This window comes from Zosterops lateralis, assembly GCF_965231275.1.
Source record: "Zosterops lateralis genome assembly, chromosome: 13".
NCBI classification, from domain to species: domain Eukaryota; kingdom Metazoa; phylum Chordata; class Aves; order Passeriformes; family Zosteropidae; genus Zosterops; species Zosterops lateralis.
The window spans coordinates 18,751,962-18,767,614 of NC_139773.1; the positions used below are offsets into that span (position 1 = coordinate 18,751,962).

The 15,653-nt window shown below is 40.8% G+C and overlaps 1 protein-coding gene across 1 annotated transcript; it reads right to left on the reverse strand.

The window, feature by feature from the left end:
- Positions 1–654: 654 nt before the first annotated feature.
- On the reverse strand, positions 655–7,972 carry LCTL (lactase like; the record flags this gene model as incomplete). Its single annotated transcript, XM_083870664.1, has 11 exons — positions 655–905; positions 1,331–1,457; positions 1,747–2,021; positions 2,580–2,741; positions 2,823–2,877; positions 3,529–3,624; positions 4,129–4,257; positions 4,541–4,650; positions 4,884–4,971; positions 6,403–6,563; positions 7,894–7,972. 11 exons carry the CDS (start codon positions 7,970–7,972, stop codon positions 655–657), a joined length of 1,533 nt encoding a protein of 510 aa, XP_083726790.1.
- Positions 7,973–15,653: the final 7,681 nt, after the last annotated feature.

Sequence of the window (15,653 nt, forward strand, 5' to 3'; positions counted from 1 at the left end):
CTTTAGAGGCTTGTAGTGCTTTGGGGGAGAAAACAGCTTTTAGCAGTTCTCAGAGAGCAATTTAATATCTGAACTTTACAGAATCTGGCTTTACAGACCAAAGGAGAGGCATCATTACCTGCAGGCAGGTGTTGGTGTGAGGCAGAGCAGGTGTCCATGGCCTTCCGATGCCAGTTCTCCACCTGGGGAATGGTGACAGTTCTGTGAGCCTGCAGCATCCTCCTCACTGCCACAGCTCCCTCCCTGCCCTTGGCCCTGCAATTAACTTCAAACTACTTTATTCTACCAACACATGATTTTCTGAAAGTCTCTTTGTGGTTTTTATTTCAGTGTGTTTCTCCGAGTTAATGGTTTAATTAAAATTTTAACAGTATATACCACATTCCAGGTTATTTTCCAGTAGGGTAGTACATATGTGGAGTTTTCTGCCTAAAAATCTGACTGCACTGCTAAATAACTTCTGATAAAGAATTTTTGACTGCATCAGTAAGTCCAGTTGGAGTTTGCGGAATGTTTAGAAACAACAATCGAGGCTGTTCCCACTTTCAGCATCTGAACATCTCTGTATTAAACAGATCCCTAATTTACAGATCCCTTCTGTACCATACTCATACAAGTTGTTTCTTGAAATTCAATGTGATATTTGCACATAAATCAAAAAGAAAAAGGAAAAAAAAAAAGATCAAAATTAGCAGGTGACATCACCTCTCTTGGATTTGGGAATCCATTTGCACTGATAATCTTTTTATAGTAGTCAACAGATGCCTTTGGGTACCGTGGTTTGTTCTTGTCTTTGAAGTCAATGTGGTAAAGCCCAAATCTTTCAGAGAAGCCTTTGTTCCATTCAAATTTATCCAGCAGTGACCAGGCAGTGTAACCTTTGACATTTACACCATCATTTAGAGCTGGAAATAGAACACAAATCACTGATAAAGGTGGGGTTTGTCCTTAAAATATGGTTCTGTAAATGTTTGGTTTATAGCAGGAAGAGATGGGGAGGAGGACAGGAAGATGATGTATAAATTAATTGAATTTAGATTCTTTGAAATTGTTGTCTTTAGTTTAAACTAGAGCTCTATGGGCATAGCAATTTCTCCTTTCTGAAAGTGGAATGATTTACTGTAGTATTAAATCTCAGGTAGGTTATTGTACTTATTAGTATTAATATGTTTGCTTATGTTGTCATTTTGGTGAAATTTTATAAGTCTGGTTTGCTGTCCATTTTGACTTGTGAATTGTTATTTCTCTGTGATGGAAATGACAAAGTAAAAAATAGGCAGAAGGTGACAACCCTCCAAAAGTCAAATCCTCTAAGGCTGTTTTTAGTGACCTTTGAGTATCTCATTGATGTATCCCTTCAGGTACTGGATCCTCCACTCATCACACAGCTGGGGGCACTGCACTGTTTCAGACACTCCATTCTCTGTCACATAAATCAGGGGGTTCCCATACTGGGTCTGCAAACAGAAATGTTGATATTGTTTCACATTAAATCATTTTATTTTGACAGAAAATGTGAATTAGCAAAGTGCATTAAAAGCAATTTTCTACATTTACTTACCTAAGTAAGAAAAACGTGTAGTAGGAATTTAGGTTAACAGGGGTTTACTTTAAAATTACTTAATTCTGTAGTTTTCTGAGCTGAAATTAAAGGTTTTTTTGACAAAATTCCCACAAGAGAAATAGCTGGAACTGCTGAAAATCTAAAACTAAATCTATTTATTATTCAAGATCTGCTCTACTCACCTTAATGAAGTTGAGTAACCTTCTGAACCCCCAGGGCACAGAGTAGAGCCACTTAGGGCCTGGAGCTGGCCAGTTGGGGTCCACCAGTTCAGCCAGGTCATGGTCAGTGTGGTAACTGGACACTTGGAGGAAGGGAAAGTTCTTCTGCAGGACATAACGAGTGGTAAAATGACCAATCCCCAGGAAATCCGAGGTGCCTTTAATGTAGGTTTTCTCTTGCACTGAGAAAGTTGGTAACCTTGATGTCCCCAGGCCCTGCTGGGCACTCTTCCTGCCTAGCAAAATAATTACAGGAAACAACTTCTGAGGAGCATGGAAATTGGTTTTCTTTGTCTCACCAACAATAAATCATAAAATCCTTGTTGATTTGGGTTTTAAGGGACCTTTAAAATCATCACTGCCATGGACAGGGACACTTTCTGCTATCTCAGGCTGCTCCAAGCCCCATCCAGCCTGGCCTTGGACACTTCCAGGGATCCAGGGGCAGCCACAGCTTCTCTGGGAACTGTCCTAGGAACAAATATGGTTTTCCTGAATTTAGTGGTAATGTCAAGGACGCCTGAGCTTAACTGGTTTTTTTAAGATGAGATAATCTTTCATCCATTTGGGTTGGAGAATTAAGTTGGGTACAATACATGGAGAAACAGTGATTTAAAGTGTCCTGATGTGTCCCCAAACTGCTTTAGGGGCCTTTGGTTGCTTTGCTGTGTCTCAGCTGTGCCCTCACTTGATTAAAGCTCACATTATTATGTGTATTATTATTAATAAGGAGTTATTCCCTTGCAATGTGCTGGGAGTGTGGATCTATTCAAGTCAGAGTTACTGGGACTTACCTACATAATTCTTCATAACCTCTGGGTAGTCCCCTCTGTAAATGGGGTTTGCAAACCATCCCAGGTGGAACTGGATGTACCTTTCAGCAGCATCTCTGTCTGTTTGGCTGTGTGGATCCACAGGTTCCCCCCAGCCACTCGTTAGGGAAATTCCAACCATCCCTTAAAACAAAGGGACAGTTCTGCAGTTCTTTAAGGCCTTAACAGAGAGAGCAGCACAATGACAGAATGAATCCTGGTTACCTCTCTGCTCCCTGCGCCAGGTGCTGTTGTAGGAGTGCCAAACCTTGGCGTGAGTCTGTGAAAATAATGTAAAAATGGGATAAATCATGTGCACATTTTCATCTCTTACGCCATGAAAAGCTGGTGAGCACTTCTGGCCTGAGGTCTGGCTGAAAATACCACAGAATTTCTTTTGTGTTTATTACAGAAACTTTCATTTCATGTAAGACATCACAAATCTCTGTGCAAGATTCCTTCCCTGAATTCCAGGACATCCACATGGAGCTGCCACCCAGCCCTCAGGACAGGGTTCTATCCCCTGTCTTTACTCTTTGGATATTTTTCCCTAATTTATTCAGGCTGATGAAAGTTATTTTTTACCAGAGACTTCCTCAAGTCACTTGCAACATTCAGGTTCATTTTAACAGGCCTGGGTGTTTCTGCTTCTTTCTGAACTAACCTGGATGTTTTCTTTTTCAACCAGCTTGAAACAAACTATAAGGGACATTTATAATAGAAGGAAAATTCAAATTATTGTGTTAAATGAAGCACCAAACATTGGTAGTGCCTTGGATTATACACTGGAGGTTTAAAGCCAGATGAGAGTTTCAATGTCCTACTTAGAAATTACATGGCTGTGAAACTATATTTCTGTTCCAAGAGTGAAACATGATAAAAATCCTTAACTGACACATAATTTCAAGCACAATTTCAGGAGGTTTTTTACTTTAATGATGTGATGAGCAGCTTTGTAGGCGCCGCAGCCGCCGAGCTTCAGTCCTGGCGCGTGTTCTCCTGTTTCATAGCCCTGCTCAGCCACTGCCTGCAAACAAACACAGTCAGTCCTGGAGAGAGTCAGCCCTTCTCTGAGCTCCAGAGCCAGGGGATGTGCTCCATCCTCTGCATCCTGTCCTCTCCTCCTTCTCCAATCCCATTTTCCCTTCCTTGGCTCCCATTTCCTGCCCCGCTGCCTGCTTGGTACCCAGCTGTGGCTTGTTGGGAGCAGAGTGTTGGTGAGGAGGGTAAGTGGGGTGAGCTGAGGAGCAGGGAAGGGTAAATAACAACTGCCTTTCCAATTCCTGTTGTCTCTCCAGTTGAGGAGTTTTCAAAATCTTCCTGGAATTTCATGTCGCAAAATTCTGCCCTTGTGCAAAATCTGCCCGCTGAGATTTTTGGCCACAAAGATTAGTGGTTTAAATCTTTATTAATGGTTTAAATCCTCTCCCTCTCCGTTTTTCCCCCTACTCTCCTCTAGTGTCACTTCCACAGAATTTTGGGAACAGAACCAGCAATGGGAGTGTTTGGAAGGAAAGCATTGATGACTTACCCAAGGATTGCTGAACGTAATCCAGTGTTTCACACGGTCACCAAACTTCTCAAAACACAGATTTGCATAATCATTAAAATAATTAATCATGCTGATATTCTGCCAGCCACCATACTTTTCTTGGAGAACCTTTGGAAATCAGAATTTCAAGATTCAATGATTGTACTTGAGGGTCAGCTGCTGCTTAAAGAAGACTTTTATTTCTATTTAATTCTGTTTCTATTTCTAGCTCAGAAAGAGATTCTTTCAAAACTTCAATGCACATAAAATGTAAATGAATAGGCAATATTTACAAGTTCTTAAAATCATGCAGGCTTCTCTAATTTAAGCACTCTTAGTTCTTAACCATAGGAAATTATTTCTGTCAGAAGGTTTTGTTTGAGGTGTTTCACTGATTTAAATATTGTCTGACCTGTGGCAGGTCCCAGTGGTAGAGGCTCACAATAGGGGTGATGTTGTTTTCCAGGAGACTGTTAATTGTGTCATTGTAGAACTGTATTCCCTTCTCATTCAGTTGCTCAGCTGATGAAAAACACAGGCAAGGAATTACCTGCATTAATTCCCAAATAACTGGAAGAACAAAAATCTAAAAAAAAATTAACCAAGGAATTTTCCATTACAGTGTTGGGAGTTCTGGAATGGTTAAATGCAGACAAACAGAAATCTGTTTAATAGGAATGTTGAGCAGTTTTAATCAGGAGTAAAATTCCTTACAAATAAGAATATTGGGAAGAATGTGGTGAAATTGTGCTCACCTTTGATGCCTGTGGGCATAATCCTTGGCCATGAGATAGACAAGAGGTAGTGATTCACCTTCAGCTCCTTCAGTAACTGAATGTCATCCTGTGAGAAGAAAAACCAGTTAACACATCCTGAGGCCAAACAGAATAACTTCAGTTCCTCATCTGTCTTAAATAATTCTGAATGTGGAAAATCTGTGCAAGATTTGCACAGAAGAGGATTCCACCTGTTATTTTCTGATCTTTGAGGTGATGGCTCATTCTACTTGAAGCCTTCCTCTTTAATCACTTTCTTTTTTTTTTTTTCACAGTCCAAAGAAGTCCTGGAATGTTTTGTGTAACTGGGGAGGCTGAATGTTTGCACTACAGAAAAATGAGCTGAGGTTTTGCAACACAATTATATTTATGTCAGAATTTGTATTAGAAAATAATAGAAGCCTGTAAATCTTGACCTCAAGCATTTCAGCTCAGGCTTAAACCATAATTACTTGGACTTTTCTTTACTGTCTTATACTGGAATGAGAAAACCCCCTAAATCCCATATGAATATATATTCTTTTGCTAAGAAATTGGTCATCTTCAGTGTTCAATGAAATAGAAATTGGTGGTATTTGTGCCAATGCAAAGAGAATTCTGATGATGAGAGCAAAGAGTGCTCTGATGCAAAGAGGACCAGGTAACTGGACAAATACAAGCAAGTTTTCAAAAGTATTTCTAAATACAAATCTACATTGTCTCTGCCTCAATCTCTTCTGGTGCTCAGTAAGGCTCAGAGTCCCAGCTTCTCTAAAATACATTTAAAGCTGTTCTTTCAAACTTCTGCTGGTTTGAGAGCTCAAATTAAACTTCTCCTGCATTTTCCCTTTCTAGAAGAGTAAGGCATAATTATTTTCTTTTCTCTAAGTTCTTGCTGAGACCTCTGGTTCTCCCTTGGACTTCACGTATGTGGAGAAACCTCAGTGGAATATAATTTATTAAATTAGTTGTAATTCCAGTTATGTAACCCTGGCTTCTCACAGTCATTTGGATTCCTCTTGCTGTGTATCTGTCTTTCCTCCAGCACAGTAATTTGAAAATTGCTTTTGATGGTATTAGGCTTGGAAGCATGTTGTGAACAGAACTGCATTGATTATTTGTTGTCCTTTCAAAAAATGGGGAATGTCCAGACTGAATTTTAAAACCTCTTAAAAACACATGGAAAACTTCATGCATGTACACACACATGTAAAGTTAATTTCATTTAAAACTCGAATGTATTTATTGTATTGCTCACTAAGCATTTGGTCTTCCTACAACATCTAGAATATTTTTTGGACACAAAAATCCTGAAAATCTGAGATGTATTTGGGATTGTTGGTTCTATGAGATTATAAGGAAAGAAGATTTTCCTTTACTGATTAAAAATATCAGCCCTTGGATTCCTAAGTTTAATAAGCCTTTAGAGCAACTAAAACTTCAAAATGGGAAAGCAGGATCAAGGAATAACCCCAGAACATTTGCAGAGGTGTAATTAATTCCTCAAGGTGAACAATACCTTGACTTTGTAATAACCATCACAGGCGGAATCTCCCGTCTCATTCCTGAGCACTTTCCCTTTGCTGTGAGTGAAAACGTCCCAGATGCTCAGCCCCTTCCCATCCTTGTTCCAGGCCCCTTCGGTCTGGTAGGCAGAACTTCCAACACCCCACAAGAAACCTGAAGGTGAAAACGGGGGAATTATTGAAATATTTTCCTGCTGAGTGATCTTGATGCTAAATGCTCAAAGGAGAAAAGAACTGAAAGTGACAGCAAGCACTGCTGGAGAGGCTGAGATTTTCTACATTTCAGAATGTATCTGTACCTAAAATGGTCTGAAAATGGGTAATAAACTGAAGGTGCCCTATTCTGATGCACTGAAAAAGGAATAGAATCCTTTAATTTATTAAATCTGTAAAATCTGTATTTTGCAGTGATGAGGTGGGGCATTGATAGCGCAGCAGAAAGGTCTTACTGCAAAAAGCAAATTAGGTTTCCACATCATTTCTCCCTACTGCTTTTCATGGAAGTTCTAGCAACTACAAGCTTCAATATTATGTAAAATATACAGAAATATTCTGGATTGTATGAAAAATATACAGAAGTGTTCTGGATTATTTTCCTGTTGTTACACAAAATATCATATTACTTAAAAATTACTTAAAAACTTGAGCGTGAAAACCAGCCAGTGCCTGTATCTTTGTAGTTTTGATTTTGTTTGGATGAAATGTGTTTAAATATGTGTTGAAGAAAGGATAAGGTTCATAAATCCATACTGAAGAGTGGGTTGGATGATACTGAACAGCTTGAAACAAACCTAGCACAGTTTTTTCACTTATTTCTTAAATTAGCTGCATAACAAAGGGTATTTTAGTTTATTTCTGATTGTAGGTAATTTATAAAAAAGGAGATTTCTAGGTGTGACTTGTTACACTGCATTTTACTCAGGGAGATGTGGATATGAACTGCTCCTCTGTGAGTCTTTCCTCTGTATTTTTCCTGTTCCAGTGGATCTGTGGAATGCAGGGTTGTGTGGAGTAGATCCCAGAGTTTTGGGGTCACTCCATCTGTTGGAGACCAAAGATCCCATGTGGATGATTCTCACAGTGTACATTGAATGGCTTCATGGATTTCTTCTGGAATTGGCCGAGCCTCTCCTGGCACACCAACCAGACAGGTGGAAAATGGCTTTTCTGGGGTTGTATTGGACAGACAGGGTATCTAAACCTGATCCTTTGGCTAAAGGCATCCAGACATTTGTTTGAGGCTGTCTAACTGGCAAGTTTGCATTACTAAAAGCAAGCAAAGGAAAAAATAATAAGCATAAAATTCCATATTTCCCTTAAACTCTCATCTAACTAATTATGCAATACCACTGATCCCCATTCTGCAGCCACCTTCACTTCTGTCCCTGCCATTTCCCTGGAAGGACAAGGAAAACCTTCCTTGTGCAAACACAGGAGCAGATGTAGAACATTCCAACCCCCAAAGCAGCTGGACTGGGAGGTACCAGCTGGGAAAGTGCCGTAGTAGAAGGAGCCTGGATTGTTCTTGGTCCATGGGAAGTCCTCGGCCACGCTCAGTCCCATCAGTGCCACCAGCACAGCCCAGCACCTCAGGGTGTCCCTCCTCATCTCCTGCTGCTCCCTGCCAGGGAAAACACAACAGCTCTGTCAGGAGTTGCTGCTCCACAAATGACCTTGGAGGGGTCAAAAGAGAAAAGCTGATTTTTTTTTTTTTTTCTGCTGGATGGGAACTATAATTGAAAGCTGGAAGTTTGGGCTGAGTGGAAGGAGCAGTTAAACTTCTGGCAGGGTGGGGAAAATGAGGGAAGATTGTGGTGCAAAATTATAATTATTAGAAGCCACATATTTCCTATAATGTTACTTATCCTAAAGGTCTCTTTGTTGGTACCTATTTTGTTCTGAATTTCCAACTGTCCCACAAATATAAGTAAGTAAAACCCTCTAAACATGACAAGAAAGAAGTGATTACGCTGGTAGCATCTTCCCACCTGTCATGACAACAAGCCCTGTGGAAATTGAAAAGGAAAACTAATACTTGCAATTATTGCAGTATTAATTAATTGCAGCTTTTGTCTTGATGTCATCCTTTTTATTCAGTCCCAGCATCAATTTTAAACTGTGATATCAAGTTAAACATTTTAGCTGAATTAAATAAAGTTTCAGAAGGGCTTTTTAGAAAAGCACTGTTTCCCCCAAATTGGCACAGTCCCCAAAGGATGTTTTATATTCCTGAGCATCCGCTGCTGAATCTGAAGATGGGGTTGGACATTGAGGAAAAACAGAACAAATATTTAAAATAATCACGTTTTGCATTAGACTACCTGAGCTGCTTTGCAGGTTGGCTCCTGACCAAAATGAACCCCTAAAACTGGCAAAAAACAAAAGGCAAACGACTGACCCCCTTTCCAGAACATGGAATAAATGTACAACCTCAGAGATGTCTTGTTCCTCTGTTTATTAATCATCATCCTGTATCTCCTAATTAACACAGGAACTGTACAGCTGCCTTGGGAAAATGTAACAACTTCAGCACTAAAGGCTTTAGTCCTGGATTAAAAATATCTCCACCTCGGCATTCCAAATGGGAGCATTTAGATTACAGGGTTAAAAAAAGCTTGTAGCAGACTACAAACATTTTAAATCAGCTCTAAATACTCCAGAATTTCTTTTATTTTGAATATAAAAGGTTGCAAATAGATGTGATTTTAACACAGGCATGGCCAGTAGCTCTCTGGCTTAGCCAGTAAATTTAAATTTAGCTTTGCCCTTCATCTTCTCATTAGCACTGACCAACAGTCCCGGGAAAAGGAGCCAGGAGAGCAGGAAATGTTCCATGGGGTCTGTCGTGGTTCTGCAGCTGAGGCTCTGCCCCAGGGCAGCAGGGCTCTGTGCTTTTACAGAGCTCGGAACTCATTTGGAGTTAGGGATAACAAAACAAACAAAACCCAAAAAACCCCCCAAAACCACCCAAAACCCAAACAAAACAAGAACAACAAACCCCCCCCCCCAAAAAAAAAAAAACCAACCAAAAAAAACCCCAAAACAACAACAAAAAAACCCCCAACCAACCAAAACAAAAAAACACAAAACAAACAAAACAAAACAAAAAAGCCCCAAAAAACCCCAAGCCCCCCAAAACCCCCCAAAACCAAACCCAAACAAAAAACCAACCAACCAACCAACCAAAAAACCCCCAACAACAACAACAAAAAACCCCAAAACCCCCCAACAATATGTTTTTCACTTTTGGCTTGATTATTCTTAGTAGTAGAATTAGAAATAATTTCAGTACTTCACAAACTGCTCAAGCACAATAAAACACTTTAGGATTTTACATCGCCCTGTGCTGAATAAAACTATCTTATGCAGAGTCTGCTGTGGAATATTCAATCAAACCCTTTTCAAATTGTGCGTTTTGGAGCTCTTCATTGCTCTCTGGTTTTCTGGCCTGCACCTCTACAAACACAGCAGAAGAAAGAGCTTTTCAAAGAGTGCAAAAAGATTTAATAAATTCAGATATAAGGGTGGTGCTGTAAAACCCTTTTCACCCCCTTGTTGTCTGTGCTCCCTTCTGCCCTGGTTGTAGCTGGAATTATTTTAATTTCCCCCCCAATTCCTGCCTTACCTGGTGTTCTCCACAACAGACGTGTCCTATCTGGGAGATTCCTCTGAACTGCCACAAACCCACCAGGGCATTCAGAGTAAATTTACTTGCCCAGAATAATTGCGTGGAATTAATCCAGGCTATCACAAAACCTCGGGAGAAACATCTAGTTGCAAACAGCATTTTGTTCACTTAACAGCCAAAACAAAAAAGAACAATCCTTTTGTATCCACAGTCAATGCTGCAGGACCAGCTTTAGCTTAACCACAGGGATCTGTTAGCAATGAGGATTTTCCTTTGTAAGCAAAATTAGCTTTGAACTCATCTATACATTCATACAGAGCTGCCTCTTCAACAGGGGGGCTGTAGATAATTTTCATCAGGAATTGCAGTGATGGGGCCAAGGATGGGTTCAGACTGAAAGGGGAAATTTAGGGGACATTTATGGAAAAAAATCTTCCCTGTGAGGGTGGGGAGGCCCTGGAATAGAGAAGCTGTGGCTGCCCCTGGATCCCTGGAAGTGTCTAAGGTCAGACTGGTCAGGGCTTGGAGCAGCCTGGGACAGTGGGAGTTGTCCCTGCCATGGCAGGGGGTGGAATCAGGTAATCTTTAATGTCCCTTCCAACTCAAAGCATTCTGGATTCTGAATTCTGTGATTTTCTCAAGGTGCAAATGTCTGTGTCCTGGGTGGTGTTTGGCAGGGAGAACTCAGTGGCAGATTTGGTGAGGCCAAAGGTTTTGTTTTTACGTGGCATCATTTAAAATCAGATAATTAAGATGCAGGCTTGAAAAAAATCTCATGGTTTTGCTTTTCTCTCTAAAGGAATTCCTTATGGTGATGTCTTTGTGGATAAAACAACTCGCCCACTCTGGATGTTCAGCTCAAGCTACAACTCCTCAATTCTTTCACTTCTGGAATTACATTCAGTCCCTCTCATGGAAAATGTCCATTGAAAAGGCACAAAATGAGGTAACCTAAAAATATGATTTCAGACATCTCTGCTCACCTTTTTGTCTTTCTTTTTCTTTTTCTTTTTCTTTTTCTTTTTCTCTTTTTTCTTTTTCTTAGCAGTGCTGGTGCCCTCGCGTGGCCAGTTTCACAGCTGAGAATGTTGCCTGGCAGCATAAAATAAATAACAACATCGCAGTTCTTGCAGAGCCTGTCAGAAGAGAGGTCTCAGAGATCTTACAGAGCTCTCAGGAGTGAAAAGTGCCCTGCAATGAGAGCAGGAATATCACCAGGAGCTCCTTGTTCATCCCTGCAGGTCTCTCTGTACATTTGTCTGCCCTCCTGCTCCTCAGGAGGGACCATTGTCAGGGACACAGGGGATGATCCTTGAAAATCCAGCAGCTTCTGCAGCTGTGATGCACACAAAGGGCTCTGCTCCTTCACAGCTCCTGCTGCAGGGGACTTGGGTGCTGAAGGCACGTTTTTATCACTTTTTTTTTTTTTTTGCATTTGGCACATTTTATCTCCTGCAGAACCAGGTAGGGCGGTGAAGCAGAGTCACCACAGCTCCAGGGTTGTGAGGATTAAAGGTGGGCATTACTCATTCCTTGTTAAATCATAATTGCACCTAAAAACACCCCAAGAACAAAGGCTTTGGCGTGCCAGGAGAGGCTGGGACTGCTCAGAGAGCTGGCAGGGGGAGCAGACTGACAGATGAGCCCTCTCTCCATGGGAGAAGCTGCACGGATCTCACACAGGGGAGCTTGGATCAGGCCAGCACTGAGCTCAGAGCTCTTGTCTGGCTGCCTGCTGCCAGATTCCTCAGCCAGGCTGCTGCTTTAGGGCATCACTGAAGTCACTCGGTGGATTGTCACTGACTCAGTGGTCAGGAGGAGCCAGCCCTTGGTGTGCATGAAAACACAATTCTTTCCAAGTGCATTTAACATGAGCTGCCAGGAACATGACACTGTTCTACTCTAAGTTGTGCTTGGATAGGTTTTTTTTTTTTCTCTTAACATGATCTTTTCCTGTGATGTTGTTTCCCAGTTTCCTGCATAAAACTCCAAATTAAAGCAACAAAAAAAATGTAAAAATCATATTTATATTGTGACAAGCTTGGTCATTTTTTCCTCTTGGAAAAGTTTTATTAGCAGCAGTTTTTAAACCATGCCAGAAACACATCAAGGCTATAAAATCTTTTATTGTGTTTTATTGGTAAAAAGAATGTTTTAAAAAAAATCTACTCATTGGAGTCCATCCAAAATTGCCCAATGAAGTAAAATGCAGTAAAATAACCTGGAAAGCAGCTTCTGCAATGGGCTCACTCCAGGAGTGTGAAGTCAGAGACTGACTCTGGAAATGCTTTATCTGCTGGTCACTTGTCTCCAGCCTGGAGTGGATCTCCATCCACAAATGCTGGAAAGATTTATGGCTTCTCTCACTGCAGGATCCTGTGTGAGCACATCACAAAATCTTTGGCCCAGAGCTCATTGTGCTTATCCTCCCACTTGATTTTCTACCTGTGCCACTTTGTGTTGCAAAACCTCTTATCTCCAGCTGGACACCAGGGCTGGAGCCACCCCTAGGAGCAAACACCCTAAACCTGCTATTTATTGGATTTTTTTGCTTTTAGCCCTTCTGTTATTTATTGGATTTTTTTGCTTTCAGCCCTGATGTTTTGATGAAAAAGGAGAAGCTGTCTTTCCTAATTCCCTGGCAGCTGTTCAGACAACGAGCCCACATCATCCTCACACAACTCTGACCTATCTCCTCAGCTTCCTGATTCTTCATTCTTCCAAGCTACACTCCCTTCCCAACCTTGAATAGGCCTTTTCTGTCTCAGAGAGAAAAATCCTTTCTTATTATACAGCCACCAGAAAACCACGTCATTTTTCCAGTGTGTGGTCTGCTGCAGCTACACTGAGATATTGGAGTTTTTTTCCAAATCAAAACAAAACCCACTTACAATTGTTCTTGGAACAAGAACACTTGTATAACTGTGCTTGTGTTTTTCTCTGTTACAAAATGACTCTCCTTGCATTATATTTGCTGCTTTTGGAAACTTTTTTTTTTTTTTTTGTCTAAAGCTCAACTGGGTTTATGGCCTGGTTTTGCTTTTCTGAGAAAAACGTTGGAATTATGGAGGAATATTGGAAGGAAGAGAAATGAGGATGCTTTGCTTTGCTGTGGAGAGCATCAGTCTGGTGTCCTGGGAGATCTGTGGGCAGCTTCTGGAGACAGTCTCCATTGCAAGAAAACCTCCAGAGTCTGGGAAATCTTGTGTTTGAACTGGGATTCCTGAGAAAAGATGGAGCTGAGTGACTCTGAAACTTACACTAAATTTCCTTAGCAGCTCCTGCACTGTTATGAAAGACACTGCTCTCATATTTTATGCCCATAGCTGCTATCACTAACCACTGGTTTTATTTGGGTCATTATTAAAAAATAAATTAAACTGTTTGAGAACCTGCCACCTCTGTTTTGCAAAGAAAGATTGGCCAGGACAGGATAAATCTGCAGAAATCTATTCTGGTTGTCCTAAAACATCCAATTTTAAAGGTGTCATTTTGAAACGAGCTCCTAAATTGTGTATTTTTAATCTTTCTTGGTGTGTGCAAAGAGGTGCAGACACTTCCTCCTCTTGTGGAACTCCCAGATGGTCAAAACTCCCAGGACTTTGCACTGACACAGCCAAAGGTGCACGTTGGGTTTGGAATGCCCAAGCTCAGTGGTTGGTTCAAAAACCCCAACCATGACATATAATAAATGACAGATGTTATAGATACTCCTGGGTGCAATGAGGAAGGTCACAGAAATTTCCTTCAGAAAAAAAATCAATTTTAATTTCTCTTTTCCTGCTGACAGCTTCGTGCTAAGGGTGGGCCTCCACTTGATGGGAGCACTGCAAGCTGCTGCAGGCTACCAGTGATTGGAATTCACTTGGATTAGTCTAATTGCTGCCTCTGCCATCATCTGTTTGCAATCACAAAGAGGAAGCTTCTGAAGCTTGGGAATGAGAGAAAATGAAGTGTCCTGACAACCACAAAACAGCAAGAAAGCTTTTGGAGGTTTTCCCATCACTGTTTGTGAGTAGGAACAAAAAGGAAACAGTTATATTTTCTTTCCATGTCCATCTTTACCCTGCAACCATGACATAAATACATCCAGCACCAAAGAATAGTGGTAATTAGTGCAGGTCCCCAAGCACTGTGTGTTGATAATGAGTAAGAAGAGTTCATGAATTGTTTTGGAAGGGGTTGAATTAGTTCATTATTGAATTAGTTGAATTAGGTCATTACCAAAATCATACAATTGTTCTTTCCATGGATATTCAGCTTAGATTATGAAACATTCACATCCAGGGCTTTAAATTCAGTTTTAAAGCACATTTTATCTGTGGTTTTGCCCCAGAAGGGCTTTTTCTCATGCACCAGACAGGCACAAATTGACAGGGAGTGGACAGATAAAACACTTTAATAGCTAAAGACATTCAGATTAATTTTGCTTCTGCTCATGGCTGGAGGTTTAGGCTGGAGAGGAGAGTTTGGAGCCTTGCAGAGCACAGAGCTGAGCTCCAGCACTGAGAGCCTGGGCACTGCCAGCCTGCCCTGCCCTGCCCTGCCTTCTCAGCCCTTTGAAAAACACCAGTGAAAGGTTCTGCACAGGGCACCAGGGAGCTGCAAACTCGGATTTCTGCCTGAACACTCAGGGGTGTCTCTGCCTGCCTGGCCAGGGCAGGTGGGGAAGGGCAGCAAAGGCAGCAGAAGGTTCTGTGCAGCCCCAGGAGCTCCCAGGGACAGGAGGGCTTTGCTCACATAAGCACAGCCTGAGGAAACTCCTTTCTGAACTGCCAGGCTCCTTATTTCCTAAAGAAAATTTAAAATTTCATGGAGAAACTGAACATGAACTGGGTTAATCTAAATTCTTTCACAGCTCTTCAAGTGACAGTTGCTTGGTGCCACGGCCTGACCTTCTTGTAGCTTATTTATCAAATCAAACAAACAAGACCAGTGAAAAGAAAAAAGAAATTTAAAAAGAAATCTTTAACTTTTGCTTTTTCAAGGATAAATTCAGAGACAAGGCCTCACTGATGCTCCTCAGCAACTTCAGCTCAAGTCCAAAACCAAGTGATGCCACTGGAGATTTAATGTGTTCTTAAAATGAAATATCTGCCCCAGAGTTTTGTTCCATCACAGCCTCCTTATTGTTTTGGGGACTGAGGTGAAGATAAATCAGTTAAAAGTGTAGCAAATTAACACCTGGCTTAGTGAGTTCTGAGACAATTCTGTCACTTTGCCATGGAAGGGTTAAATACAGTCTAAACTGTATAATAATAATAATAATAATAATAACAACAGTATTTTTAATAGCAATATTTAAGATACTGCCAAGTGGTCCTTGAGATTATATTTGTGAATTTTCTTTTGCCTACCTCAAGTCCAGAAAGAATCTTAGTCCCAGTCATCCCTGAAATACTTCAATTTGATATGATCCAAACTGATTTAGTTTGATTTAACGTGATTTAACACGTTTTTCAAAAGCTAAGCTGCATTCTTTACAATGAATCTTCCCATTATGCCAAAAATACAAATTCCAAAACATATTTGTAATAATAATAATAATAATAATAACAATAATAATAACAATAATAACAATGCTCTAGACATGCCAAGTTTTCCACTCTGGTGGAT